Genomic DNA, 27,924 nt, shown 5'->3' with positions numbered 1-27,924 from the left:
AAAACATAGTCAATATTTAATTAACACGAACGCAGCGGGCCGAAGGGAACTGGGAATTTCGAACTTGAGAAATGATTTATGATCGCATGTGAAATTATATGCCCCTCTCTTTCGCCGTATCCCTCACTCTTTTCCCCTTTTTGGTATTTACCAATTGTGCGAGCCGACAAAGGAGCAGTTGGTCTTAATAGTTTGCTTAATTGTCGGTAAATAGTTAACCTAAATGCTCGGCAAACGTTGCGATGAATTGATTATCGCATCCCTCACAGGTACAGTGGGTGCTCGCAAAGGGGAGATACCAGCCACACATCGGAGGTGAGAAGTTTCCTGAACACACAGTGCGTACACCCACGTGCTGCAGATAAGAATTCGATCAGCTCTGTGGCAAAGGAAATATGTTTATTTTTGTATTATTTCAAAATGTATTTCATGCCACAAAAAATAAAATACCTTAAAAAAAATCAACTCCTTAATTATAGGAATTTGGCTGATCGAGGGCTACTGAATAAATTTAAATTTTTAAAAAGGAACTATTTTAAAATATTCTTGACGCCCAAAAAATTGTTGTTTTAGTTCCAAAATGGTTTTTATTTATTCCAAAAATATTTCTTTGTAAAAGTTTTTATGCCCCTACATAAAATGTCCGATAATTGATAGTTTGAAAATGTGAAATCCATAAAAAAGTCTAGGTCTGAATTTATAATTATAAGTATTGTCCAATCAACAATAAAAAAACTGCATTACCAATTAACGACAGAAGCGCGTAAAAACATGACAATTATTCTATAATCTGCCAGCTTACTGATGTTACTAGTTGGAATTAATTAACACTATTGCTTAAGCACTTAAATGAATAATTAAATGTCTGCTTCGAGAGAATGCTATTAAGAATGCAGCAATAGGAAAAATTAAATTAAATTAATCTCTTTTCAAACGAGTTAAACTCCCTTTTTAATGATTTTACGAAATGCTCTGAAAAATACTTGCAAAAGTACAAATTAAATCGCACTTGCTCTCCCTTTCCGCAATAAAAAAAGAACACATTTGATTGGGTTTTTCTGGTTGGATTTTCTTTTAATTGTATAAATATGTTTATTTAATTACTTATTGTTTCGCCGTTTAACTCTAGGTTTATTCATAAATTGCTGTTTATCGTTTTAGCTGATTTATTCGGGGGAAATAAAACAGAAAATATCCAGAGGAAGGATGGCATTATTAATGATTTAATTTTTTATTATAAATAGCGGAAAAACATGTACAATCTTATTGCCGGGCACTTAAAAGAAGGAAACAAAAACAAAAAACAATTTTCTCATTATTTTTCGTTGATTTCGCGCACAATTTTTCGCTTTTCTTTTCGTTCTATTTATTTAAAATTTAAACTTAAACAAAACAATCGCATATAGTAATTATTTATTTAATAATTGTTTTTATTATTATTAATATTTATTATTAATTTTATGTAATACATTTTCAACGTGTTTTTTCTTTCGATTTTAAAATACAAATACTTATGAAATATGTGTTTGTGTGTTTGTTTTTTGATTTTATGCATTTTTAATATTATTATTAAATTGTAATTAATTTTTATTATTCATAAAAATATAGCGAGAGTGGGTGTATGTGTGAAAATCTTTAATATTGATTAAGGCAAGATAATTGCAGCTGATTGTTGTCGCATGTTGCTGTTAAGCGTTGTTGCTTGTTGCATGTTGCTGGTGTGTCGCTCTGCGTGTTGCTGTTGTTGCCTGCATACTTAAAAGCACAAGAAGCTTTGGCTTAATTGCACTTTCACCGGCAACACGAGCAACACATGTGAGAAAGCCAGCAGCAACATGTTGCTGTTGTGTTGCATGTGGATTGTTGGGCGTTTTACTGAGTTCTCCTGGGATGTCAGTTGGTGTTCTGCTATTGCTGGTAGGTTGTTGCAGGCGGGAATGCTGATATGTTCCTGCAGGCTGGTATATTGTTATTTTCTTGATGTTGCGTGGCATGTGTTGCTGTTGGAAAGGAAATTTCACCATGTTGCATGTTGCTGTCGATTGCAAATAGAGGGTTTTCTCAGTTTTTTCTTTTTTAGACGCTGCACTTGATTATTTTCTATCTGCAACTCTGAAATTCACTGCATTTTAGGATCTTGCCAGCCCTCCATTGTTGGATGTTGCAAGTTGCTGGTTGTTTTGCGGTTGCATGTTCTTCACTTTCCGTAGCAGCCACGCCCACAAGTGTCCATGTGTAGATTTCTGTAAATATTATTGAAAATATGGTGGCTGCTGTTGCAACTGTTGCTGTTGTGCTGCGCCTGCGCAACATGTGGATATCTTTTTTTCTGCTGATGATGGGGGCGTGGCAAGTGCATTGTATAGACCAGATAACCGAATAGATTGAAAACCAACACCTGAACTTAGCATTCCATTCACTATAATCGCTTGTCGTGGCTGTAGATTGCATCTAGTAGTTTAAGCAATATTGCAGTTGCTGGTGCTGCAGGTTTTATATATATATATATTTAAAGAGTGGTGCATGAAGAAGTAGGCGGGGTGTGTTGCAGTTGCCTCATCAGATCCCATTCATTCATTATGTGTGTGTAAGATATAGCTGTGATATTGCGTGCTGTTGTTGGTGCTGCGGTGCTTAGATATCGGTTTTACTTTATATATTGCTCTGTGTGTGTTTTTTATATATATTTATATATATGTTTATATGGTATTTTAGCTTATCGCCAAACACACTGACTACATCTACAAATAGAAGAGAGAGAAACAGAAAAATAGAGAATAATTCGTGATGTGGTAGAAAACAATTATAATAATACTGAGTAATCTTAACAAAGCGTTGCTAACTGCCCCAAAAAAAAATGATTTCGTTTGTTTTATGGTTGGTTATATGTTTATGTATATGAGAGTGTGCTGATTGTGCGATTGAGCTTTTTATCAATTAAATAGAGCTTTTGATTCGGAAAATTCGATGGTTAGTTGGAAATAATTTACCGAACTTATAGATAATGGGGATTGCATTTGTATTTTCGTATATATCTCGATATAAACATATAATTTAATCTCTTTCCTGTCTAGCCATGTATCTATTGAATACTAAATATTATTTTTGATGTAACTATTATCAACTCAGCTAAAGTAAACTGCAACGAAACTAAAATGTAAATTAATCTGACAGATTACAAATGAAATATAATAATCTTTTCAACAGGTAATTTACAAATGCTATTTCCTAGTATTGCCTACTTTTCATACTAATATGCATAACTATTATAAATTCAAATTTATACATCTCGGGGGAGTAGAACTTTCCCTACCTGTATTTATATAAATTTATGTGTTCCATTTTAAATACCTAATAAGTGGGTTTTCATAATGCAAATGTAATCTTTCTAAGTAAAACCTCTCTAGCATTGTGAATCCCCTGCATTATCTAATTGCTTACTAAGTGCTTTACATGGAAATGACTTTTAAATAAGAAAAAGTGGAAACTAGTAAATTTATATTTCTTGATAACCAACACCATTAAAAAAATAAATGATTTTCGAGTTTAACAGTTGGCATTATAATAATGCATTATAATTTGGGATATACATATGTATGTATTCTGACACATGGAAATTAATCATGTTGGTTTTGATAGGTAAGAATAATCAATTGATTCATGATAATGTCTTAGACAAGGTTTCCTCGTTAGAAAAATATAAACTCCTAAGTTATTACGCAAATACTATCCTATTGACTTTACTTCTATTCTTTTATTTTTTATTTCCTAAAAAAACGAAACGTACAGGAATATTTTGAGAAGCTAGTACCAACTCACATTGCTTAAAAATCATGCTAAATCAGTGTTAAACCGGGAAAATCTACACCAAATGTTGAAGTGTCTGTGCTGAAGGTTTGGACGTGATGGGTATCTTAGGGGACCTTAGATATTGGGATGTGGCTCACCTGTGCTGGCGCAGGTTGTCGCGCTGCTTGAAGTACTTGCCGCACACCTCGCACGAGTAGGTGATCTCGGGGGACTTGTGGGTGCGCTCGTGGATCATCAGGTTGTACGGCTTGGTGAATCGCCGCTGGCAGTACTTGCAAATGAACTCGCACTTCGGACGCATCTTGCGGCGGAAATCGGACCGGCAGTCATCGTTGTCGATTCGCATTACAGCAAACATTTTGACAGGCGATATGTGTACTTCTGCTCTGCAGTTGAGTGCTCGGGGTTGAGTGGGTGCTCCAAGTGCTCCAAGTGCGGCGGCGGTACGACGACGACGGTACGGTTCTCAGGGGCTCTCCCAGTTGGGTGCTCCCGCTCTCGGCAGATGGGGATTTCCGTGGGCTCCACTCCCGCTTTTCGCAGCCCTCTCAACGGTGCTCTCTCTCGGCTCGGGGGTTTTCCACTCAATGGGTTTTTCTCGGGCACTACGCTCCACACTCTACCTCTAATCGCTATCTCACAGATAACACCCGCCGGTTAATTGCTGCCTTTTTGGCTGATTGGTCGGTGAAAAGCGGCAACGTCGCTTCCTCTTCCTCCTGCCGGCTTTATCTTTTTGGCCCGTATCGCCGCTCTGTGATTTCACCTCTCCTCCCCTTTTTTTTTGTCACGGGTGACCAGTAGGTGGTGTCGCGGTGGGCGTTATTTATTTTTTACTCTCCGGCGACTTTTTGGTTTATGGCGCACTTTAAGGCAAACACCTAAAACAGAGGGAGACGCAAAGTTTAAATAAAGTTAGCAACGCCTGCGACAACTTTTATGGGTCAATAAATTGCAAGCAAAATATATGTATAAAAATGTCTCGAGTTATATCTAAACAGTTGTGGTCAAATGAGTAAGAGATTTTTAATTTGATTTCAAAGGGATTTCTTGATTTCACCACATTTTATCAAATGAATATGTTGAGGAATTTTCAGGAAAATTAAATTTTTAGAATCAGAAGATGTTCCATTCAAACCCTATTCTTCAAAGCAACCTTACTTTGCACTACCTCTTCCAGAAATATTTAATTAAGCTTCTGCTAATCAACAACCTGCCTAATTTATGGCTATTTCCAAGTGCCATTATTTTGACCACAACTGTATACATACTATGGGTATTATTTCCATGCATATGTGCGGCAACAACGAATTGTCGGGATCACGCAACATGAAATCGGCCATGACTCATTAAAAGCAACCAAATCCGCGCCTCGAACGCGGTGTTGACATTTACAAATCACCCCGACGTCCAGACAACTGTTTTTCACAGTTGCTAACCTTCGGCGGGCTTTATAATAATTTGTCTTCAACGACACCGACGCTTGTTCGCCGTTGTCTCTGGGTGTATGTGCTCAAATATATACATTTTCTTTGGAAACTTTAGTGGAGTTCATTGACGGAAGGGGCCTGTACCTAACTTCCGCAAACAGAGTTCTTCAATTAGTGGGGTATACACTCAATGATGAGGTCTTAGAATACCGATTTTAATCAGCAATGTAATCACAGTAACAAAAATATTTAGGATAACTTAGACAAAACCTTTCTGAAGGACATTCTCCTACCGAAAATACCCACATACCAAAGTAAATTAAGTTACGGCCATAAATACCCAAGTTCCCATGGTCGGTTTGCATTTCTAAATTAACTGAGTCATCGCGCAGCTGGCTTAATGCCTTTGGCAACTCCCCCGCCGCGTTATGACCAAGTACAGTTGCCAAATTCTCCCTGTTTTTGGCCACTTCATTAAGGTGGCGCTGCAACAAGTTTATTTTTAATTGGCGCCTTGCGAAGCCGATTGAAATTTATGCCCATCGATGCGTGTTTTCCCTTCTCACCAGCGCGGTAGTTAACAACTGTTATTTTTTATGTAATTTTATTTTTGTCATTTCGGCGCCGCTGGATTTCTGATTTTTGTTTTTTTTTTACTTCCCTTGGTCTTGGTCTTTTTTCTTTTCGGAATATATATTTCCCAGATTTACTGGCCTTTTTGTTTCGCTCGGGGTATTCGGGAATTTTTCTGCGCGAAACAAAAGCCAGCGCTGACTGGTAGCAACAAGCGTCTCGGCAAGACCCGATTTCGATATTTATTTATATGTTATGGTGCTTTCAGCTCGCAGCTGGAACACTTTTGGGAATGGGAATGGGAATGGGAATGGGAATCGGACTTGGATTCGGATTCAGATTCGGAATGGGAATGGGAATGGAAACGGGTTCGGTTTGGGGATCGCCGATCGGGGAGCTAACGTTGACAACAAAAGGCAAACGTCACAGCGGGTGTTGCACCGGCCGCAGACGGTACGTAGTTATTGTCATTATAACATTAATGCCCACTAAACATATTCAAATTATAACACTGAGTCTCGCTTGAGACCTGCACTGCGAGAAACGATTGTGGCTCAGTTCTGAGAAAGTTATTTCTGATTTCATTTGGTTTCCCTAAAGTTACAATAGTTTGGATATTTGAATGCTTATCTACTTTTTGGCTTCATCATTTTTAGTTTGATTATTATTTGTTTGTATAGAGTTCTTAAAAAACTAGAATGTATTAGGCCTTAAATATCTTAAAGATTGTTTACTTAATAACTTTCTATTATTAAAAATTTTTTTAGTACCGACTCTGTTTGCTACTATGCTGGGACTTTTAATATGAGAGTAAGTCATTTTAAAAGAAGTATTATTCAAAACTTTTGGTTCTCTAAATTGACATCTCTGTTTATGTTCCAGTAAAGATTTTTCCATTTAGGGGACTATCATTGTTTCTATTATATAATAAAATATTGTTTACACATCAAGTAAACAAATGCTCTCTAACGTTTGAATACGATTTCTAAATTCGATGCCCCTTTTTCCCCAGTGGGCTTGGGTCGCTGATCGCATTGGTCATGTCTGGCGGGGCACTCGCCTGGGATCGGCTCAAAAGCCTGCCCCAAACAGACTCCTCCAATGTTAATTTGTGTACACAATGTGGCGTCACATTGGCATTTTAACGCCGTTAATCATGCGACACAGGGCGCCTGCATAAGGCCATCCATTCGATATGGATTCTTTGGGTCCGGGTCTCTCCGCTCCGATCGGTCTCGCATTTGGCCATGCTTTGGATTTGGATTTGGACTCGGATTTGGACGTGGATTTGTCTTTGGTTTGTCTCTGGCAGCGTGGGCCTAAGTGGAGCAGCATTAGCCACGGGTTCCTCTCCGGGTTAAGCACTCTATTTGGTCGTCGAATGACGATGAAATTGTCTGTAGTCTTGGGATGACAGAGGACCGAGAAAAAATGGCGGGGAACCCTTCGAGAGCAGTGAAATTCGAGCTGACAATTGAGTGAGCCCATCAATTTGGAAGGTTAAGTGAGTTGGGGAATTTAGGTAATAAAGGTTTCCAATGGCAGAAGGACTATCCCATGGAAATGAGGCTTGCGATTAAATGATAACTGTGCGATTTTTAAAAGTATTCGATAAAGGGGGTATTATGGGGAAATTATGCTTGTATAACTAAGAAAAAACCATTGAATAAAAGCAAGTTTGACATTGTTTTACAGAAAGAACACCAATCAGTTGGGATTGCTTTTAGATTTATTTTTCAAACCTTTCCAAAACCAAACTAAAGTAATCTTATTACCTTAACTCGGCCTTACTGAAAGGTATTAACAATCTTACCATCGACTAAGCGGATCTTTGTAATCCGGTGAAAACGCAGGCAAAACAACCATCAAAATCCATCGGACAACCTGTGCAAAATCATGCCAAAGTCAAATAGGCGTTACTTGGCACCTTTTCCTATATGGGATTCAAGCGACCTCCAACTGTTAGTATTTGGCAACTGCGAAAAGCAAACCGCTTAAGCGAAAAGCGAACACCCACAGATCCAAAGAAGAAAACTGCCCAAATATTGTATAATAAACTGTTGTCCAACGCAAAGATAATCCCATTAATCCGCACTGAAAATAATTAGTGTTGTACACACACACTTTTCGAGGGAACGGACATATATGTCCAGGTTGAGATCTGAAGATCTGAAGATCGGAAGATCTGGGAGATCTTTCGCACAGCATGATCCTGACTCTGGACTTCGGTTTGGTTTCCGTGTGAAGGGCATGCGAAAGGCGTTAATGCTGCGTGAAATTAGATTTGCACCGATGGGAAAGAGAAATAAAATGGCAAACAGAGAGTGGGATTATATATGGCAGAGATCGCTGGCAAAGAAGTGCAGAGTAAGTGCGTCGGGGACTTCCACGAAACCCCAGTCGAGAGTTACAGTTTAACACCCCGAGATAAATGTGTGGCGGTATGGGCGATAACAGGCTCAAAACTGGGTCCAAAAAAAAAGGGCTCAAAGCAGTGACACACACGTCGAAGGACGGGATATGGTCAAAAGCGATTACCACACTTCTTTCACCTCTCATCTCGTACCATCCTTTATTTTTCTTGTAGGAGGCGGACAGTGAGTTGGCAAGGTGCCATTAAAAATTACAACCGAAAAGTGAAAAAAAAAAACCGAAGCGAGAATAAATGACAATAAAAGGACATAAGGCTGGCAGGACAAAGGCACCGAAGTCCATTTGATACGAATCTAATTGTGCTAATGGCGCAGAATTCCCGGGAAAAACACCCACACACACGGGTTCCAGGGTCCTGACAACAGAACCAATAAGTCGGTGGAAACAATTAGGATATGTGGCACTGCCACTTCAACGCGAACAAAGGAAGGTAACCCCAAACACAAACACACCACAAGGTACAAAGATACAATGAGGTTGGGTATGAAGGGTATTGGTAGTATCTTAAGATCCATCTCAAATCGGATGGGAATTACGGGGCGAAAGAAATTCGATTTCAGCCGCTTCTCACCTTCAGCTGTTAAGATATGACAGTTGCTCAAAAGTCGACGCAGATTAGCTGCCAGCTGAGCCCATTTACCGTAATCGCTTAGCTAATTAGACTCTAATTGATGGAGCGCGACGGGCGGTCCAGACGAGGTCAAAGATCAGACAGTCAGGAGGTGAAAACAACGGAAAAGAAATGGTCGCCAGAAAAGCGGTACAAATTCCGGTATTCCTCAATGCACAGACCGAGAAACCAGAATTAACCATAATGCATAACTTGTTAAAACTGTTTATGAATGCCAAAACAAATTATCATAAAACCTAATTTTCAAAAATGCTATATTGCAATAACTATGCTAACCATTAATGCTATTCCTTACTTTTAAGAAAACCACATTCAGGATCATTTTCGCAAACTGCTTAACACCTTTACCAAAACACTTGTTAAAATAGGGAAACATCCTAACTTCTTGCAAACAATTTTCTGATTTCTACAATTTTCCCCTTGATTCACTAGACTGCCTGCTTGGTATTTCAAAATATAAGACATTCACAAAACTTTTTGAACATCTGTTGGTAGCTTGAGCCGTACTCATTGGTATTTCATAACCGAATGAAAAAACACAACCTAATGAGTCATAGTTTAAAAAACTTGTACCAAAACGGCTGATGATGATCTGTCGGACATTCTTGGCGATGATTCGCTGGGTTTGTGCGTCTTGTGATCAACCTTCGACCAACTAGACTTTTGTCCAATCTAAAAGAAGTTTCTTCATGCTGACTCATCAACTTTTTGAGCCTTCATTCTGTCGACTTGAATAAATGCCGACGGCTTTTGGAGCTTCCAAGGAATCGTAAAGTTTTTAATATATCAAAGAAGAGCCAGTTGAAAAAATGCACGAAAATATGCGAAAAATGTATCATAATGAATTTATCTTCTTAAGGAATTTGGAAACTTACAAAAATATTTTTATTTTTCGTTTTCGAAAAAAACTTAATTGCAGTTTCCTTTTAAAATATTTTAAAGAAATATTTATATTTTTCTTCAATCCATTAGAAATATGTAAGGCTTGTAGTTAACATAAAAGACTTTGAGTTTAAGTAGATCCCCTTATTTCGGAATTTACGCCAAGATATATGGGTAAACACTTTTTCCAATCCAATAGGGAAATGTTCAAATTTAGCGTCCGCCATTTTAACAAATGGCGACACTTTCTCACACACACAGATATCAGAAAAAAGCTCCGTTGGCCACACGCACGCCATATTAGACGCTTCGCCCTCTCTCCCTCTGGCGCACTAAAGGCCCCCAAAGACATGACCGGGCAGAAAGAGAGGGCGATACACGCACCCGTGTTACGTGTGGGGTTTTTTCTTCTTTTTCTTTACTCAGTTTTCAGTTGTCCAATGAAAGCGGCGTAAAACTGGTAGCGAAACAAGCGTGGAAGGGGGAAGAACGAGCAGAAGAACGAGGTGGAGAAGAGCGGAAGAAAGACTTACCTTATCCAATGGGAAAACACTGGAGTTACGCGATCTTCGAGTTCGAAATCGAGTAGTTAACCGTTTTCTTTAGCTGATTTTCGTTCGATCGAATGCTTGTGAGTGCGACCGTAGGATGGTTAGATCGATTTGTATCTTTTTTGAAGGTACTCGCGAAGGAACTGATACTGTTACTTTTACTGATACTGATACTGATGAGAGGGAACTATATACGTACGCTCGAGCGGCACAAAGTTGAATGAATGAATGCTACTAATAACTGAAAGAAATAGTAGTCGCCTCTGCCGACGTCCTCTGCCGGCGTCGCGGCCGACGTCGCTGCTTGGAAGTTGAGGAAGCGAGATCATCGCTCTGTCTCTGTCTGTTACTCAATTCGGTGGCACTGGGTGTGTGAGTGTGTGTGTGTGTGAGTCATCCGAAGAGAAACGAAAAGAAACGAGACGAAACGAAGACCAGTAGCCGAAGCTACTGCTCATGCGCAACATTCTCTAGCCGTCTCTTTTACACTCCCTAAGTTCTTAAGCGTAAGTACGGAAGCTGAGCAAACAGTAGCCACAAAATGGCGTCGCTTCTAACGGAAGCCACCAAGAAAAACGCAAAATGGCGTCACTTACCTATTGCAAAAGCCACGAAACTCCTTTAGTTTTTCGCCAAATCACTTGTATATGAACTTTTTATATAGTAGCACTGTTAGCCCGCAACTGTTGGGTAATATTATTAATAAAATATATTTCACTTCCGAACGCTTCTGTGCGCGAGAGTCAACTGCAAAGTTACGATCGAAAACTTCAGCTTGATGGGTTGAACTTTTTGTGGTTTTTCTTTTTTTTCGTTACCCTCTTTTTTACAGCCCTCTCTTGGTTGGCCATCTCTTTCTGCCTCACTGTCTTAACGGGAACGAACGAGTTTTGAGTGTTTCAGCTGATTGGTCAATGGGAATGAGCTAAAGAGCGGGCTGAGAGCCATGGAGAGTGCCAGAGCGAGAGAGGGCTACCTGAGTTGAGTGTTTTTGAAGGCGTTACCTGAGCTGACTGTTAATTAAGCTTAAGTAAGTCAACATTTCAATTAAGTTAAGCGCGCTAATGAGTGAAAGGTGTGTTGGTGCCTCAAAAGTTTAATATCTCTGCGATTTCTTTGGATTTGGTTAGACTCTCTCTCTCTTTCTTTCTAGCTGCTGTTTAATTTTAAAGGTAACTTTCTTTCACTTATACCTGTACATATTTTTATAGATGTGGGCGTGGCTTTGGGCAGGGCTCTAGCTGTCTCTCTCTCTGGCTGGCCTTCTCTCTCTCTCACCCTCTTTTTAACTGCTTCTTAACCCGTTTTGTGTGCAAGCGAGAGGTTAAACATAAAAACCAGTGGCAGAGCAGAGCAACCGTATTACGCAGTACTCAATTTTTAGTTTTTTTCTTCTCCCTTTTTTTTGTGAAGCTCCATTTTGTTTTCAGGGCCTGGGAAACTTTTTTCTCGCATTTCTTTTAGTTTTGCCGCCTCCGCCTTTGTTGTCCTCTTCATCTTGTGTGGCCTCATTAGACCCAAGAAAAAAACACCCATATTGATGGTCTGTTTATCTTTTCTGCCTCACCATATATGTTTATCTTTTACGATTTCTCAATGAAAACTGAAAAATTGTGTCTTTCATTCAAAAAAAAACTTCATTAACTTAACACCCAGTGTTTTTAATTAAGTGCGCCCGAAAAGGATTGTTTTAATTAAGTTTTCGCCTGTCCATAAAGTTTAACAAATTATTTTCGACTGCTTTTGGGCATTTTTAAGTGCAATCCGTTGGCAACTCCACTTTGATGGCTTCATCTTTGTCCGCCTCGCTTTTGTTTTTCTCCGTTTCCGTCTGTCTTATTGTTTTTTGGATCAAATTTGCATATTTTTAATGGGCAATCAGCAACTTCGGAAAGGAGATGTATCGACAATTGCGAGGAGCTTCCTTATGAAGGAGAAACTAATTATGAACCGTCCAAAAGAGACCTCAAAAATGTTTTTTGCTTGCTTGCCACTTTTGGAGACTTCATTTTGGGATGAATAAATTGTGATGCAATAATTCATTCGATGCTACAAGATTTTTTTAATTTAATAATATGGAATTCAAACGAATAGGTTTTTAAAATTTTAATTTATCAATTTATACAAAATTTTATAATTTTATACCTTTTCAAACTCTTTTATTTTAACTTAAGTTTACTCACCATTTTATTTTAGAGTTATTTGGAATATAAGAACCATTCTCTACACTTATCTATCATCTTCAGGCCATCTGTCGTTCAGAAGACCCTTGAATTTTGGCCAAATTCTTCGGCAAAACTTTCTCAATCTATCAATAAGCAATGTTAAGGCCAAATACAAAATTCCAACGACCCAAAACTTCTGCGCCAGACAGTGCACACAAAAGTATTAAATTTCATTAATTGCCAAAACTAAAAAGGCAAACAAAATCAGACAACAAAAAAGATTGGTTAAGAATTAAAAATTCATACGGCAGCGATGCGGTCACATAAATTTTGGAGGAGCAACAAAGACCGCGGCTGAAAGCAGGCAGATGCAAAAAATTATAATAAATATATACATGAAGATATACGGATGAATCTGTGGAAGCAGGCAAATGTCGAAGACGTGGGCGTTGAATGGGATCCGTTGGGGTTTTTTTTTCGGCTTGATTTTTTTTATACTTTTTGGTTAATAATAATGAAACTGGACCGCAGCCACCGCAGCAAGGCGTTGTCAACAGTTGGCGACGATGATGCTGATGATTCCGATGATGACGACTTGGTTCCATCTTCATCTTTTCGTTTCTCCATTTGGCACACGGTAGTTGGCTGAGTTGTCATTTAGCTTCGGGTTTCTGGGCCTCATTCAAGGTGTGCGAGTACTAAAAAACTGGGGGTAGCTCATCACTGAGGAAAAAATGATAATAACCGCCTTCTAAATGTAAGATTTCTTGAAGTTTAAAAAGGAAATATAGCACAATAATAAAAACTCTGATTTAAACTTTATCAACAAGTATTTTTCTTGGGTTTATAAAACCAAAACTGCCCTATATTTATTAATTATTTTATTTATAAATTCTTGAAAGGATTTTATGTCTAAAAAGAATTCTTAAAAAATGTTAAAAGCCAAACAAGTTAATACGATTACGTAGGATATCGTATGACATCGATTTTGGGACATATTCTCGACTGCTCAACGCTTTTTTCCGAGTGTATCCTCTCCCCACCAAAGTCGTGACTTGATTTATTTTTTTGGCCCGGACCTGTGTATTCACATAAATTTGAATTATGGTCCGCTGGCTCGTAAAGACGCTGGGTGATGTGTCTATTTTAACAGTTAGTCGGGGGACGGCAACCGAACGGCGAACGATCTATCAATGAATTCCGCAGCTGAATGAACTGGCCCAACCAAACTTGATCGGATCCTCATTTGATATGCAGCTTCGATCTTCAGCTTGTATGCTAATTTTCGTTGTTCGATCTTCGGTTTCAGCTCGCGTCCATTGTTCACTTTTGGCTGTTTGCCGTGCGGTGTTTTATTTAATTTTAATTTTTATTTCGTAAATTTTAAATTTGTTGTCACTTCTGTGGGAGCAGCCGAGGTTTTTCCACTCGCCCGCAGTCCTATACGAATTGTTTTTTATTATAATTGGGTGCGGTTCGCAGTGGTTCGGTAGTATTTCTGCAGAACTCCATGAATCGATCCTATTGTTCAGTTATAAAAAAAAAACACTAATACACACACACTCATGAGGAGCTCTCTTTTTTGTGAGGCAGCCGCTATAGAAATTAATAAAATTTATGGTTTATTTGGAATTCTTGTTCGTTTTTTCGGTCATTAATTTGCCATAAAGAAGTAGGCAAAGTGTGTGGCAAAAGCTTTTAAAGTGGGTAGACAGGAGGGACTCCATTGTTCAGCTGAATGTTTGTTGTTGGTAAGGTTTGATAATCAATTTCAAACTTGATAGCTTAGTTAGGAACTGTGAACCGAAAAGGTTACTTTTAAATGACAATTTGAATGTGTTTAAATCCTCTTCTATTACGATTTCCAGAGAATTACTTAAAACGAAATGAGCTCAAGATACATTAATAACCATTCACATTTGTTCTGAATTACTTTACTGATCAAGCCGGAAAAATGACTTCAAAGTAGATTATTGACCATTAAATCACTCTTCCACTTGACCTCATGTATAATGCACCCCAACCAAAAAGTCGACCATTGTAACTCGGCTCTTATAACACTTATCACTGCCCAATTGATCTGAAAAGGTGTCAACCCATGTCTCTTTGGTTTCTAAATAGGGATTCCTCACCTCCCTGGCCGCTTTGTGCCTAAAAACTTGTAAACTGTGTTATTTTCCTAGGAACACAATCCCCATTCTAAACAAATTACCAGCCCACATCTTTTCGAACATTTTCACCTGGATTCTAAGTGATTTACGATCGATTTAGTTCTCTGGTCTTTTCCTAAGCGCCACACGAACTTCCGTTCCGATCATGGGGGATATAAAATCTCAAAGGTGTCGCCTGCGTGGGTGCCAAGAATTCAATTTGAAATTAATAGTATAGAGTTAACCTAAGCAACACTTAATACTGTTAGCTGCACATAAAAATAAATAGTACTTTATAAAATGCTTTAAAAATATAAACTTTATTTAGTTAAAGTTTCGATTCCTGTGATACATGGAAATTAAATCGATATAACCCTATTTTAAACCTCCTAAATAAAGTTTTGTTTTTGAAATATTTTTTTATCTGTAAATCGAATCCCACCAAAGTGAAAAGTCCAAAAATGTTTTATTACATTGATTTGCATTTAAATCGATGTTGGCGGCGGCGTCATTCTATACGATTTCGGATACAGGGGTTTTTGAGGGGGGAATAGACCAATGATTACGGGCACAGCGAGCGGTCAAAATGTTGACAATGATCCCAGATATCCCACACCGCGACCAGGTCAAAAAAAACCCAACCCAAAAACCTTAAAAGTTTTCAATGAATTTGTTTCTTTCTTTTCTCTCCACTGTTCTTTCTTTTTTTTGTTGAATGGGAAGCGCCGAAGTTTTCATCCTTCAATCTGGAAACTTTTTTCTTTTGTATATTAGATCATAAATTATGGAACTTTGCATATATGACAAAACAAATAATTTTTTTTCGGTCTGTCGTGCTTCCAGTAGCCACCCCGCTGGGCCTCGAACCCCCCACTTCGCCTCGCTAGTTGGGAAAAATTTATTAGTTTTTCCATTTTTATTGAGGAATTACAAAGGGAGGGCATCGGGCCAAAGGAATCTCTGGGGTAGGTGGCGCCTTGCTTAGGGATTAGAGGCTTAAGCCTCGGAGAGGCCCGAACGCAAGGAATGGGAGACCATGGGAGAGATCCGATCCCTCACGATTTGTGCTCGCAAAATGCTTTTTAGCCCCAGGCTCAAAAAACAAACAACAATAAAATACATTTTTGTTCATTCAAAGTAAAGTCGAAAACGGACAACAGGTTTACTTTTTTAGCTGTTGTTACTGTACGGGGGAACTCAACAAGATGTGATTTAGCATTTTTATTATTCAGTTTTTTGTCCAATAAAAGTATTCTTTGGAAAACTTATGATGGTTGTTAATGATTTAATTCAGAAATTAATGTTATTTGTTTGTTTAACATAAGCATATTGCATTGCCATTCCTCGGAGCTACTTTATTATTTATTTAGTAAATCTTACTCTTATTATTCATGTTTAAATCTCTTCTGATTTCTAAGGCTCTCTTAAAGTATATTTCTGCATATTTTAATTTTAAATTTTTTTATTTTCTGATTGTTCATTTTAGCATAGCTAACCTGTAATTTGAACAATGAGAAAATGAAACTCATCCGAGTACTCGCACAACAACAACAATGAGAGCAAAGCAGCCGAAGCTCAAAAAGCCGAAGGCAAAAAAAAATGAAGCTCGAATCAAGCTCCAGCAACAGCAACAACAACAACAGGGAGAGCCGCAAAGAGAGGCTCCCCTTTTGTTGTTATTGTTGCTGCCAGTCACTCAGCCTCCATTTCATTCTCTTTTTTCTGCCTCACTGGAATGGCATCCGAAAAAGAGAGAGAGAGAGCGAGAGAGAGGGTGTCCTACCGTGGGAAATGAACAGTAGTCGCCTTTTGGCTTTTTGCACCACCAACAACAACAGCAGCAATAAAAGCAGTAAGCGCAAAAACAACAACAATAAGCAGCAGCCAGTTTACTGACGTTCCTTCTTCCTCCTTTCGCCTCCCTCTCCTTCTCCCCTCTTCACCCACTCCTTCGCTAACTTTGTTGTTGTTGTTGTTTGGCTGAGTGAGCTTTTGCAATTTCACTGCAGCGATTTGCTTTTGTTTTTGTTGTCGGCGCATTTCAAATAAGCCTAATAATAATGCAATTTATGCCAAGTGGAAGCAGTGCGAACATAGGGCAAAAGAAAGAATTTTACACTAAAAGTAAAGCAGTATGCAAAAGAATTTAATAATAATCAATATATGTATATACATATGTAAATTAAGGTGACCCAACTCTCTCAGTTTTTTATTGGAAGATCTTGTTGTGCAAAAAGTCTATTCCAAAACCAAAAAATTGTATTTTAAGTTTAAGCCGTTTCCTTAGAAATTACTCGAAAGGCATATAACGTCAGTTATAACAAATTTTTAATTAAAATCAACTGTGCGTATGAGTGATAAAGTTGGAAGTTACAAAAAATTCCACTTGGTTGGCCTTAAATGGATGAGAATAGATCCTTAAAATGTTCATACAAATTTGATCCACCCTAATTGACATACAACAATAGTTTATCGCTTATAAATATGCTTTTATTATTTTAACATTTCTAAAAATTAACACCACAGTTTTGTCTCTGAGGCAAGTAATATTTTACTTTTACGTATACGTAATATTTTTTCTAGCTTCAGGAATATTAAACATGCTGATCCAACTGGAAAAGATAGTTTTTAAAATTAAAGTAGACACTGGTTTTCCCTTTATTTAGTTTTGATTTTTTAAAAGAGAGGTCTGGTCTTCAATTGTTTTAACTAAGGCCAATTTTCCAAGGGTGGAAAATCCCCCGGCTTAATTTCCTTTTCCTTTGTGTGGCTAGCATTTGGGTAAAACCTTTTAGCACCTTTGACAGGCCACTGCGCAAATCACAACAAGTTGCGGGCCAAACCGAGTTCACATTTGGCACAAACACACGCTTCGTTTGGAACTCCGTTTTGGCTTATCAGTAACCGGGCCAAAAAGTGGGCAAACATAGAATCGAGGGATAGGGAAAAAGAATATATGGTATTTGGGATGAGGAAAGTGGAAAGTGGGATGCCCGATGCAGATGCAGCGAACAACACCTCTCTACTGAATTTCGAGGGTTTTTCAGGTTCAAAGTGGTTTGCATAGGTGATAGTTGCAGTTACACTGGAAAAAAGTTCAACATTGTTTCTGGCCTAAAGGTTATTCTTTAATGTTTAATTTTTTAGATGCAAGCGATATTTTATTACCACATCATTAACATTTTAAATTAGGTAGTGACATTAAACATTATGAAACACAAATTTATTCTACCAAATAAATTTTTAATAATTTTAAAATTGAGGTCTTCAATAATATAATCACAAATGGGGCAAAGGTGCTACAATTTATTTTCTTCGCTGAATATTGAAATGATTAAAAGCTTTTTTATGATCAATAAAATATTACATTTTTAGCAAGCAAATAAATATTATGTTTTAAACAATTTTAGGATGCCACAGAAATCACTTTCAATTTAGCAGGAAAAATGATACAACATTTACGGATTATGACAGGTTACAAAATAGCCAACCAGAACTAATAATTTTCGGGTTTATATTTTCTTCGAGTGCATGGCAATGCAAGATGTTGTTAAGTGGTAGTTGCGGCGTCTTTGGTCAAGTACGTGCGCCACTGCCGTCGGTGTACCGCTGCTGCTTCCGTCCCGCTCTAGCGCGACCTGCGTTCCGTACCGTTATCTCCGATCGATCGGCGAAGGATCGCACGCGCTTGTTGGTGCAACCATAGATGTCTGTTTGTCCATGGAGCAGATAACAAGGAGGTGATAATTGACCGCCCAATTGGCTTGGCAACCAATTACGAAACTTATCAGCGGCACCGGCAATCAAATCAAACGATCGTCAGAGCGGGCGGAGTCAACGCCGGTGGTCCAAATGCACTCAAAAAAAAGTATGCTTCCTAATCTAAGAGTAAGTAAAAAATTAATAATAAATTGGGTTGTTTAACTGCAGTGTTTATAGGTCCTAAATTTAAGTGATACAATTTTATTAAATTAAAGGATTTTTAATATAAATATCAATAAAGATGCTTTAAAAATTTAGAATGCAGAAAAATAACCTTAAGGGGAAACCGTCTTAAAAAGAAGCTCATCTTTAATAGTTTTATATTTCTTGTTTATTATTTTTTTTCAGTGCAGTTATCTCTTTGAGAACGAGTGTAAACGAGAGCAGCCGCACACCCATTTGCGAGGTGTGAAAAGATCGGGCTGGGACATCCCCCGGCAGGGATATATACAATAAGATAGTATGCTAAGTAGTTCCTTATCTATGGGTTGTTTGCCAGGTCGGTGGTTTGGTGCAACTGCCGCACCACAATATCCTGATCGTGGGCATGCACCAGCAGGGCCACCTCCAGATTCAGTTGCGCAATGTCCTCCTTCAGCTTGGCGATCGATTTCCTGATCTGCTGCACCGAACCTAATAAGTAAAGAAAGGCAATGGGGTTGGGATTAGCACCAAATAGCGATGTGGGTGGTTTCCCGGAGGATCTGTGATTTTGTTGACCAGAATCAGGGATCAACGATGGTAAATAGGTGATCTTATCACTGCAAGGCAAATACTGTGTAAAAGGTGTCGATGTTAAAAGGTATATGGCCCTCAGCTAAGGTAATAGTGCATTTTATGCGGTCTATGGAAAAATTAAATGGAGTTTTTTATGTTAAATATAATTCTATTGGCTAGATTTTGGTAGATTATGGCGTAAACAAAACCATATTTTACAAGTTAAACTTTGGGATGTTTTGGGAGCTTTTGAAATATATTATCTTAAAATGGATCATAAATATTATACAAGCTATAAGTCACTACCTCAAGTAAGACCAATAATGTTTATTTCTTGGTTGAAATATTTATGGAAATATTATTCTTATATCTTGGCTATCTCCAATTCCAAAGGCATATGCTTTTATGCTGATACTCACTGCCATCGGACATGACCTGACCACGTCGCTCCATCTCCTCCTTTTTGAGCTCCTGCTCCATGAGGACCTCGCTGAGCTGTGCCATCTGCTTCTCGGTGTCCGCCTGCACTTGGTTTTGGGCATACTGAATGGTGGACAGTTCGATGGAGAGCTCCTTGAACTGTTGAATCAACGGCTGAAGTTCGTTGTTCAAATGCTTCTCGCGACTTTCGATTTTCTCCAAGCTGAATGTGAACTCGCTGTGGAGTTTCTTTAGTTGCGCTTCGGTGGTTTCCGATAACTCTGAAATGCTCGTTCCAAAGGCCTCCATCTGACTGATGTGGGTCCTCCAATCGCGGGCATCTGCCTTGACGAAAACTTTCAGATGGGGCAGGACTCGCTCCAATTCCAAACGCCACTCCTGATGATCGCTCATCCGGGCATCCAGTTCCTGGTTCCGCTCATCGAGATTCACATCGCCAATGGACTTCCTCTGCGGGCGATTCAACCAATTGAGTTGCCTGAAGTTGTGCGCCTCCAACTCCATATCGCTGTCATCACTCAAAGCGGCCGCATTCTGCTCGTCCTCCAGTTTTTCCAAGATGATCTCAGCGTTGTCCTCGAGATAGTCCCCCAGGAACTCCTCCTCCTGGGCAATGTGCAGCTTTTGGTAGCCCACCTTGGCCACTTTGCAGGCCTGCGTGGAAAGGACATCCAGGACCATCAGGCAAATGGGTCCAGCTCCACGAATCAGTTTATTGGGCTGAAAGTCCACTGGGACATCCTGAAAAAGGAGAGTTATTTTTTAAATTCCGTTTATGGATATCACAAAAAATAATTTAAATAATTTCCTAAAATAACAAAGATAAAACAGTATTATAATAAACTTGTATATTTGGAAATCAAATTGATTTTTTTTTAAAAATAGCGTTTGGAATATTAAATTATTTTTTAATTGATGACTGTAATTAATTTGTTTGTAGCCATATGAACGTTTTGAATTGCGTTAAGTATTTTAGTACTCACAATCTCCCCAAGCATTTGAATGATTTTGGCGGCCACTGTGTTGGGATCATCGTACTCCTGTGGCCGCTCCATATCCTTTCCAAGCTTCTTGCAAAGCCACCAGCATATTAAAGTGAACATATAGAACTGCTCGCCGGGATTGGTGGCCTTCACGAAATAGAAACGTGACAATGGCTTTAGTTTGAATTCCTTGAGCAAATGCTTCTCGTAGTTGAGTAATTTCAGTTTTTCCAGCAAGTCATCCGATTGAAAGTTTTGCAGCTGCTGCGTTTTTTCCTGACCATCGTCTTGCTGCATTTTCTTGTTTTTGTTTAGCAAAATAATACTTTGTTAAAAGTGAGCACGATAGTTGAAAAACAAATTAGTTGCCTTGGTAACAACATGTAAGTAAACTTACGACAAGCGCATGCGTCTTAGTTGTGAATTGTTTATTTATTATCAATATATTTTTTATTTCCAATCATTGTTCATGATAATTTAGTCATTTTCATCATCATATACATTAAAAGATTTCAATATTTGATTTATAATCATTTTTAAATATGTACAAGTTTTTCAACAGATGGCGCCACCATTCAAACAGCGCTGTTATTGAGCGCTTAACAGCATTTATTTCTGTAAACTGAAATTCTAGTATTTATTACGGGGACGTATAGTATTTTTCATCGGTATCGGCGCGGTCACACTGATCATAGCGTCACTTTTTTGAAAAAAAAATACAACTTAATTTAAAGAACGATCGAAAATTTAATTTCCAAAGGAACCTGAACAGTGCAATATGTATAAAAATCTGGACCTGAACGCCCTGAGTGTGGATGACATCGTGGAGGAGTACAAACTGCTCCACGATCGTCACCAGCAGTTAAAGGATCAGAGCGAAAAGGATGCCCAAAGGATTTACGAGCTCAAAAGAAATCTGGACACCGCTGTGGCGGCTGAATCGTATTTAACGCAGGAACTTGAGCAGCTGAGTAGTCAGCCGGTGGCCAGTAACTCCGGAGGCGATTCCCAGGAACTGGAGGAACTGCGTCGCAAATACAAGACCCTGAAAGAGGAACAGGACACACTGCAGCAGGACTACGACTGTAAAGTGGAAGAGTCCTCGAAACTAAAGGAGAAACTGGCTGCCACTGAAAAGGAACTGGCGGAAAAGTCGGCCTCCAGGTCGAAGGATCCCCACGAGGATTGTTTGGCGCGTTTAAATGCCTTGGAGCTGGAAAACTGCGAACTGATGCAGAAACTGTCGGAATACGAGGATTCCCGCATCACCAACACCCTCGCGGTGGCCGAAAAAGAGGTTCCCACTAAGCACAAACCCTTCTAATATAGTCAACATACTAATATATCTCATCAATCCACAGAAAACCATCGAGTGCCTCCAAGATCGCGTGAGTTGCATGGAGCAGAATCTCAACTGCAAGCGGGACGAACTGGAGGAGAAGTTACAGGTGCTGGAGAGCTGCCAGGAGCAGCTGGTGGACGCCAATGCCAAGATCGCCCTTCTTACTTCTGCTCCTGAAAAAAATGGTAGTTAGAGCTTAAGCACATATTTAAACATTCGATCTCATTTGCGTCTTTTATACCTATTTTATAGATCGCAAGGGCAACTCCTTGTTCGCCGAGGTGGACGATCAAAGACAGGTGATGAAGCAGCTTCTGGCGGCCCAGAAGAAGAGCTATCTGGACATGAAAAAGACCTTCACGGACAGCCAGTTTGAGATCAGACGCCTCAAGCGCGAGAATGTGGCCATGCACACCGAGCTGCAGGCTTGCAGCACCATCTTCTGCAGTGCGGACAAGACCTATCAGAGTGGGTATTGCGTAGGGATACTTTCATGTTTCATTTTACAAAGATGCGGCAGAAATACAACCCCTTCTTAAAATAGGACAACCATATCTCTTGTCGTAACGTTTTAAAACACATGCCAATACTAATTCCTCTTTTCCCACACAGACAAACTGAACGAGCGCATCCGGCAGCTGATGGCTGCAAATGACACTCTGGAAAAACAGCTGAATCTTTCCCAGGAGCGGCTACGCCAGCTGGCCAGCGAGAAGTCGGTCACTTGGCTGGACTCGATGCTGGATTTCTGCAAGTATGAGTTGCCCCTCTTGGTCGACACCGCGCTGGCATCGTTCGGCAATCAGTTGCTGAGCCTCACCAGCTACGGCCTGTTCTTGCTGACCAGTTAGGTAGCCTCCTTACCCCTAATGCCTAATCCTCATCCCCATTTAGACGCGAAACGGACGAGCTGAAGGCGCAGCTGCACAGCATGTGCATCCAAAAGGCCGGACTGGAGGAGCGAATGCGATCCGTACAGCAGGAAATGGCACGGTATATTTTTAAGATAAACTTGCTCTTCTATTACTAAACAAAATTCTTTTTAGCTGGCGCTTTGAGTCCCTGAAATCCCGCTGTGTGCTTATCGATCGCGAAAATCTGCTGACAGAGCACAAGATCAGTTTCAAACCCATGCAGGCCATGGAGTTTAACATCAAGGAGGCGGAGCTCAAAGCAGCGTTGCCCCGCATAGTCAGTGTGACTCCGACATCCCCCTCACCATCTGCTCAATTAACAACAAGAAGAACCACTTTGATTGCGGCTCCAGAAACCACATCCACATCGCTTCCAAATCCAACTGAAATTATAGTTCTCGATACACCCATGAAGCCTTCTATTAAGAAAGAGGGAGTGGAGCCTTTTAATCAGGCATCAAAACCTGCCATAAAAGGAACTCCTGTAAAAGTCAAACGGGAAGCAATAGAATCTGGAATAGCGCCTTGTAGTAACAGCACACCCATTAAGACAATTATGGGTATTAAAATAAAAAGAGAAGTCAACTTAAATATAGATCAGAAAGCCCAGCTTAGTATCAAAAAGGAATTGGAAACCCCAGAAGCAATTCCTATGTCCCAGATGATGGGCACACCCGTCGAAGCCAAATGCAGTCTTAAACAATTGCAAAACGATGAAGCGACTTCTCCAAAGGATATGAACCAAAATGAAAGCGAAGAAGATGATGTGAAGACTACGGAAACCCCAGCCAAACCTACGATGAAGGGCACACCAGTTAAGCAACGTTTGGGAGGCATAAAAGTGAAATCCAACGAAGAGTTACTGGGATCAAGAGAGCATCATTTGGAGACACCTGCTAAGCCGCAGCGCAAGGGAACTCCTGTAAAGCTCATAAGGATAGATACCGAAACGCTAGATAGTGACGAAGAGTCCTTCAAAGAAACACCCAGAAAGGCAGATGGAAACGAAGGCGTTGAAATCCTTGACAATCCCACACTACAGAAGCCACTACGTAAAGGAACTCCAGTGAGGATTGTCGCCATCAAAGATACGACTAACAATGTGCGCTCTATCTTGACCAAAAAACGGCAAGTCTTTGCCGAAGATTCGCAAAAGGCAGTCAAGTTTAGCGGGAGTGATCCTATCGTCCACAACTTAAGTCCTGTTGAGAGATTGCTAACTGAAGAGGACACCAAAGAAAATGAAAAGCCGTTGGAAACAGAGGAAAGCAAGGACATAAAACCGGTAATCAAGAGACCAAACATTATACGGCGTATTGTAGTGAGCTCCCGGAAACCATTAATGAAATGATTGCATTAGTTTCCTAAAGCAAACTTTAATTCGAATTTAGACTTGGCCGACCTTAACCATTATTTACAGATCAAAGCAGAGAAAGTAAGGATAGAATAATGATAATTAAATTTAGTAAATGTTTTTTATTTTCTCGCATTTCAAGAGCGCTATTTAGGTATTGGTTGACTACAAAATAATTAGCTTAACAATAAAAAAGCAACAGCCTATAAATACAGTCGAACTTCTTTTAATAATAAATTAGTAATTATCTGAGTGTATGGGGCTACAAAACTTCAAAGGCACTCAAATGTATTTGCACTGATGGACTTTATATGTATATATTTGTTTTTTTAATATTTTATTTTATAAGAAGTAATTAGCTAGTGAATTTTCTGTGAGTGTCATATGGGCATTCTTGAAGTATTATCAATGCTCGTATAACACTTACTGGAAACTCACTTCTAAAAAGTGTATATTTTCTTTCTAATTCCATTTTCTGGAACTTCTTAGAACAGAGAAAGAGTGAGTCCATATTTTTGTGAACAATCTTGTCAATTCAGTTTAGCCCTTTGCGAGCGGATGATTTTTTTACACCATAAACTTCTATGATTTAAACTTTTTATCCCATATCCAAATTTCGAACTTTTTTAAGTCGTTTATCACATTCCTCGGTTTTATTATTTGGAGGCGCAACTTTAAATGTAACAAGAAAGGAAAACTAACTTCGGGCGGAGCCGAAGTTGAAATACCCTTGCAGAATATTCTGTAAATTATATTCTCCAAAATTATATAAATGATGCATTCTTAACACTCATAAAAATCCCAACTTCCTAACTTTACCAAAGTTATGGCATTTCCGATCGTTCAGTTATATGGCAGTTATCCCGTTCCGACTTATATACTGCGTGCAAAGGAAATAAGGGTGTGTGCAAAGTTTCAATTCGATATCTTTAAAACTGAGAGACTAGTTCGCGTAGAAACAGACAGACGGACAGACGGACAGACGGACACGGCTATATCAACTCAGGAGGTGATCCTGATCAAGAATATATATACTTTATAGGGTCGGAGATGTCTCCTTCACTGCGTTGCACACTTTTGACCAAAATTATAAACACCCTCTGCAAGGGTATAAAAAGGTATTAACACAATGCGATGCAGTTTATATAGACATTGATAAAGCATTAAATATTTTATAAAATATACTTTCGGTTATAAGGACAGTTTGACTGAACACCTAAGATATATCCCTCAGTTCATCCAGTTTGGGCATCTCCTCCACAAAGGACAGGTGATCGTAGATAGGAGCCGTGGAGCTTGGAGTGGCTGCCAACATAACATCCTTATCCCCATTCTCATCCGCCTGCTCCTTGATCTCAGCGTAAAGTTGATATGGCAGCTCGGCTGGCAGGGATTCGTAGGTGACGTGATGGGTCCTCGAGCAGGTGGATTCCCTGTGACCCGCGCAGTTGCAAATCGAGGCACCACCACTCACTGGAGTCTCATAACCATCCGGCAGTTCCGTTTCCAAATCCACTGGGGAACCACCACCATTCGCAATGGGATAGCGTACTATATCAACATGATCCACAAATCTAGGACCACTGGATGATTTTTCGCCTCCAAAACAGGGCAATCCTGAGACGTAGTAGGACAAATGGAAGAGTCTTTCGCAATGGAGATATAGATATAGCAGCAGGAAGAGAAATGCGATCCCCAGAGGCAGCATAAACACGATTATCAACGCCAAGGATCGCTGACTTCGATGAAGCTGCACGGGATTTCCATAAAGGACTTCGAAACTGGAGACATTTCCGGTGTGATGTGGCACGGGAATCGAAGAGTCAGATCCATTGATCCTCACATGCATAATTCTCCTCGCTTTGGGAGGTTCCTCCGTTGGCGGTTCTTGGGGTTTACAACTCAAGCCATTAACATTGATATGGGATATATATTTAGAGTACTCAAAAAGTCGAAATAACTGCGGTTGCGTGTGCGAGAAATCCGAAAGCCACTGGCAGCTCCACGGATTATCATCGATCAAAAGGCGTAGTTGTGGGTTCCAGTAAGGATAATTGGCCTTTTCTATCTCCCTTAGGCTCATCAGTTCGTTGGATCTCAAATCAATGCGTTGAATTGTTCCTGGGGAAAGCATGCCCAATTGGAAGAGGGAGAATGTGTGGAAGTTATTCTCCTGCAAGTAAAGAATGCGAAGACTAGTGGTTCTATAAAACCACGTGAAGTTCAAGTGCTGCAATTTATTTCTGCTCAGATCCAAGGTCTCAAGGGTACTTGGTCCATCTTGAAAACTTATATTAAAAGACACTAAGGCATTGTCACTTAGGTTTAAATGAACAATATCCAGATTACGTGGAGGATCCAAGGCGAAACTTCTCAGCTGGCAGTTAGTGAGGGTAACATTAACCAGTTTGGCAATTCCTTTAGTCAGAAATAGTTCTCCCGGCTGTATAGCTGTATCTTCAATTATCAGATCTGTTAAATTCTCAGGCAAGTCGCTTAAAAAGGCATTCTCTATCTTTTTTAAATTCCTTAAACGCAGTTTTTTCAGCCCTGACAGCTGCATGATGATGTCATTATCTTTGAGAACTAAATCTGCTTCATCCTGGATAGCAAGCTCCTCCAGTTCAGCACAGCCCTCAAGCTTTTCCAGGAATCTCAAGGAGTTCTGCTGCATTTGGAGTAATTTCAGATGAGGCAGCTCGTGAAAGGTATCTCCACTCAAAATGCCCAGTTCATTGTTCTTTAGGGATACTGCTGTGAGATTGGGGAGTAAAGCTCCACCACAGCTTAATTTCAGAGTGGCATCACCCACAAATCGCTGGATCTCCAGGCTTTCCAAGCTCACACAATTATCCAGGTACTCCAAACCATAGCTGGAGATTCCCAAGGGAGGTGTTTGCGAGCCGTCGAGGAGAACATGCCTCTTTCCCACCACTCTTTGGGCGCCCAAGTCGAATGAATTGACCTCCAGGGTGCTGTTTCCACTGCAATCAATATCCAGAGGTAAGCCGAAATCCTGGCTACTCCTTTCCCAAGAAGATGTCTTATAGAGTGTTGCACGAATGACGCAAGCGATAGTGTTTTGAGGGGTTATCGAGAGGGGGCTATTGCCGGATTCGTAGGCGGAAGACATCTCGTCGTCAGCTGCCCGCACGTGTGACAAACTCAGCAGTACGACAGCGAGGAAGACGCACTGCGTCATCATCTCGAAAAAATGCGACCTGCCCATCGGAGCGTGCGAGTCCGTTAAACTATCAAATTCATCCGTTCGCTCGCGTCGTGTGCGAAAATCAAACTGAGGCGAGAACAAATCGCCGAGCGACCCTCACATTGGAAAAGCCAAACTGAAAATCCGAAAACCACCAGCGCACCTTTAGCTTCATTTCAATATGCTCCCCGCTGGCCATCGCCGATAATATGCTACCCAATAAAAGCAAATACCCAGGGTATCTCGTGCTCTTCGGGCTTTTGTGACAAGTTCAACGATAATATATTTAAATTCAAAATTTTTGTGATACCTTATATAGCGTTATTTACACAACAATATTTAAATATGTATTTTCTTATGTGAACTGGACCATGCAGGTTAAGATTATTATTATTTAAATTGCCTCAAAGCTATACAAGAATCTATACAATTATCTTAGTTAAAAGATTGTTTAATTCATAATGAAAAAAGCTTAATTAATACAAATCAATAATTTTGAAGTTTAAAATAAATCAAGTATTTATTTTCACAAACATTCTTATCAGGTATCTCTTAGTCGACCAACTGAACTTTAGCAT

The 27,924-nt window shown here is 39.6% G+C and overlaps 4 protein-coding genes across 5 annotated transcripts; 1 reads left to right on the top strand and 3 right to left on the bottom strand.

Annotated features, from left to right (window-relative positions):
- Positions 1–1,715: 1,715 nt before the first annotated feature.
- Positions 1,716–11,051, bottom strand: LOC108047248 (protein drumstick). Of its 2 annotated transcripts, none has more exons than XM_017127358.2 (3): positions 10,907–11,051; positions 3,948–4,691; positions 1,716–2,741 (listed from the first exon to the last, which is right to left on the bottom strand). In XM_017127358.2, exons 2-3 carry the CDS (start codon positions 4,166–4,168, stop codon positions 2,717–2,719), a joined length of 246 nt encoding a protein of 81 aa, XP_016982847.1. In that variant the 5' UTR covers positions 4,169–4,691; positions 10,907–11,051; the 3' UTR covers positions 1,716–2,716. The 2 variants fall into 2 exon arrangements, with proteins under 2 accessions (XP_016982847.1, XP_016982846.1); XM_017127357.2 differs by lacking the exon at positions 10,907–11,051 and adding an exon at positions 10,293–10,530.
- Positions 11,052–18,657: 7,606 nt separating this feature from the next.
- LOC108047195 (intraflagellar transport protein 57 homolog) lies at positions 18,658–21,059 on the bottom strand. Its single transcript, XM_017127292.2, has 3 exons — positions 20,529–21,059; positions 19,524–20,286; positions 18,658–19,020 (listed from the first exon to the last, which is right to left on the bottom strand). The coding sequence occupies exons 1-3, from the start codon at positions 20,823–20,825 to the stop codon at positions 18,869–18,871; spliced, it is 1,212 nt and encodes a 403-aa protein (XP_016982781.1). The 5' UTR covers positions 20,826–21,059; the 3' UTR covers positions 18,658–18,868.
- Positions 21,060–21,195: 136 nt separating this feature from the next.
- LOC108047249 (protein Spindly) lies at positions 21,196–24,348 on the top strand. Its single transcript, XM_017127359.2, has 6 exons — positions 21,196–21,825; positions 21,890–22,055; positions 22,123–22,338; positions 22,483–22,624; positions 22,765–22,863; positions 22,917–24,348. The coding sequence occupies exons 1-6, from the start codon at positions 21,307–21,309 to the stop codon at positions 24,133–24,135; spliced, it is 2,361 nt and encodes a 786-aa protein (XP_016982848.1). The 5' UTR covers positions 21,196–21,306; the 3' UTR covers positions 24,136–24,348.
- Positions 24,349–25,187: 839 nt separating this feature from the next.
- LOC108047259 lies at positions 25,188–27,445 on the bottom strand. Its single transcript, XM_017127369.1, has one exon. It carries the CDS (start codon positions 27,365–27,367, stop codon positions 25,355–25,357), a length of 2,013 nt encoding a protein of 670 aa, XP_016982858.1. The 5' UTR covers positions 27,368–27,445; the 3' UTR covers positions 25,188–25,354.
- Between the last annotated feature and the right edge of the window lie 479 nt (positions 27,446–27,924).

Source organism: Drosophila rhopaloa, unplaced genomic scaffold (assembly GCF_018152115.1).
Source record: "Drosophila rhopaloa isolate 14029-0021.01 unplaced genomic scaffold, ASM1815211v1 contig_2, whole genome shotgun sequence".
NCBI classification, from domain to species: domain Eukaryota; kingdom Metazoa; phylum Arthropoda; class Insecta; order Diptera; family Drosophilidae; genus Drosophila; species Drosophila rhopaloa.
Note: the sequence above shows the minus strand (reverse complement) of the source record. Positions and strands in the feature narration are given on the sequence as shown.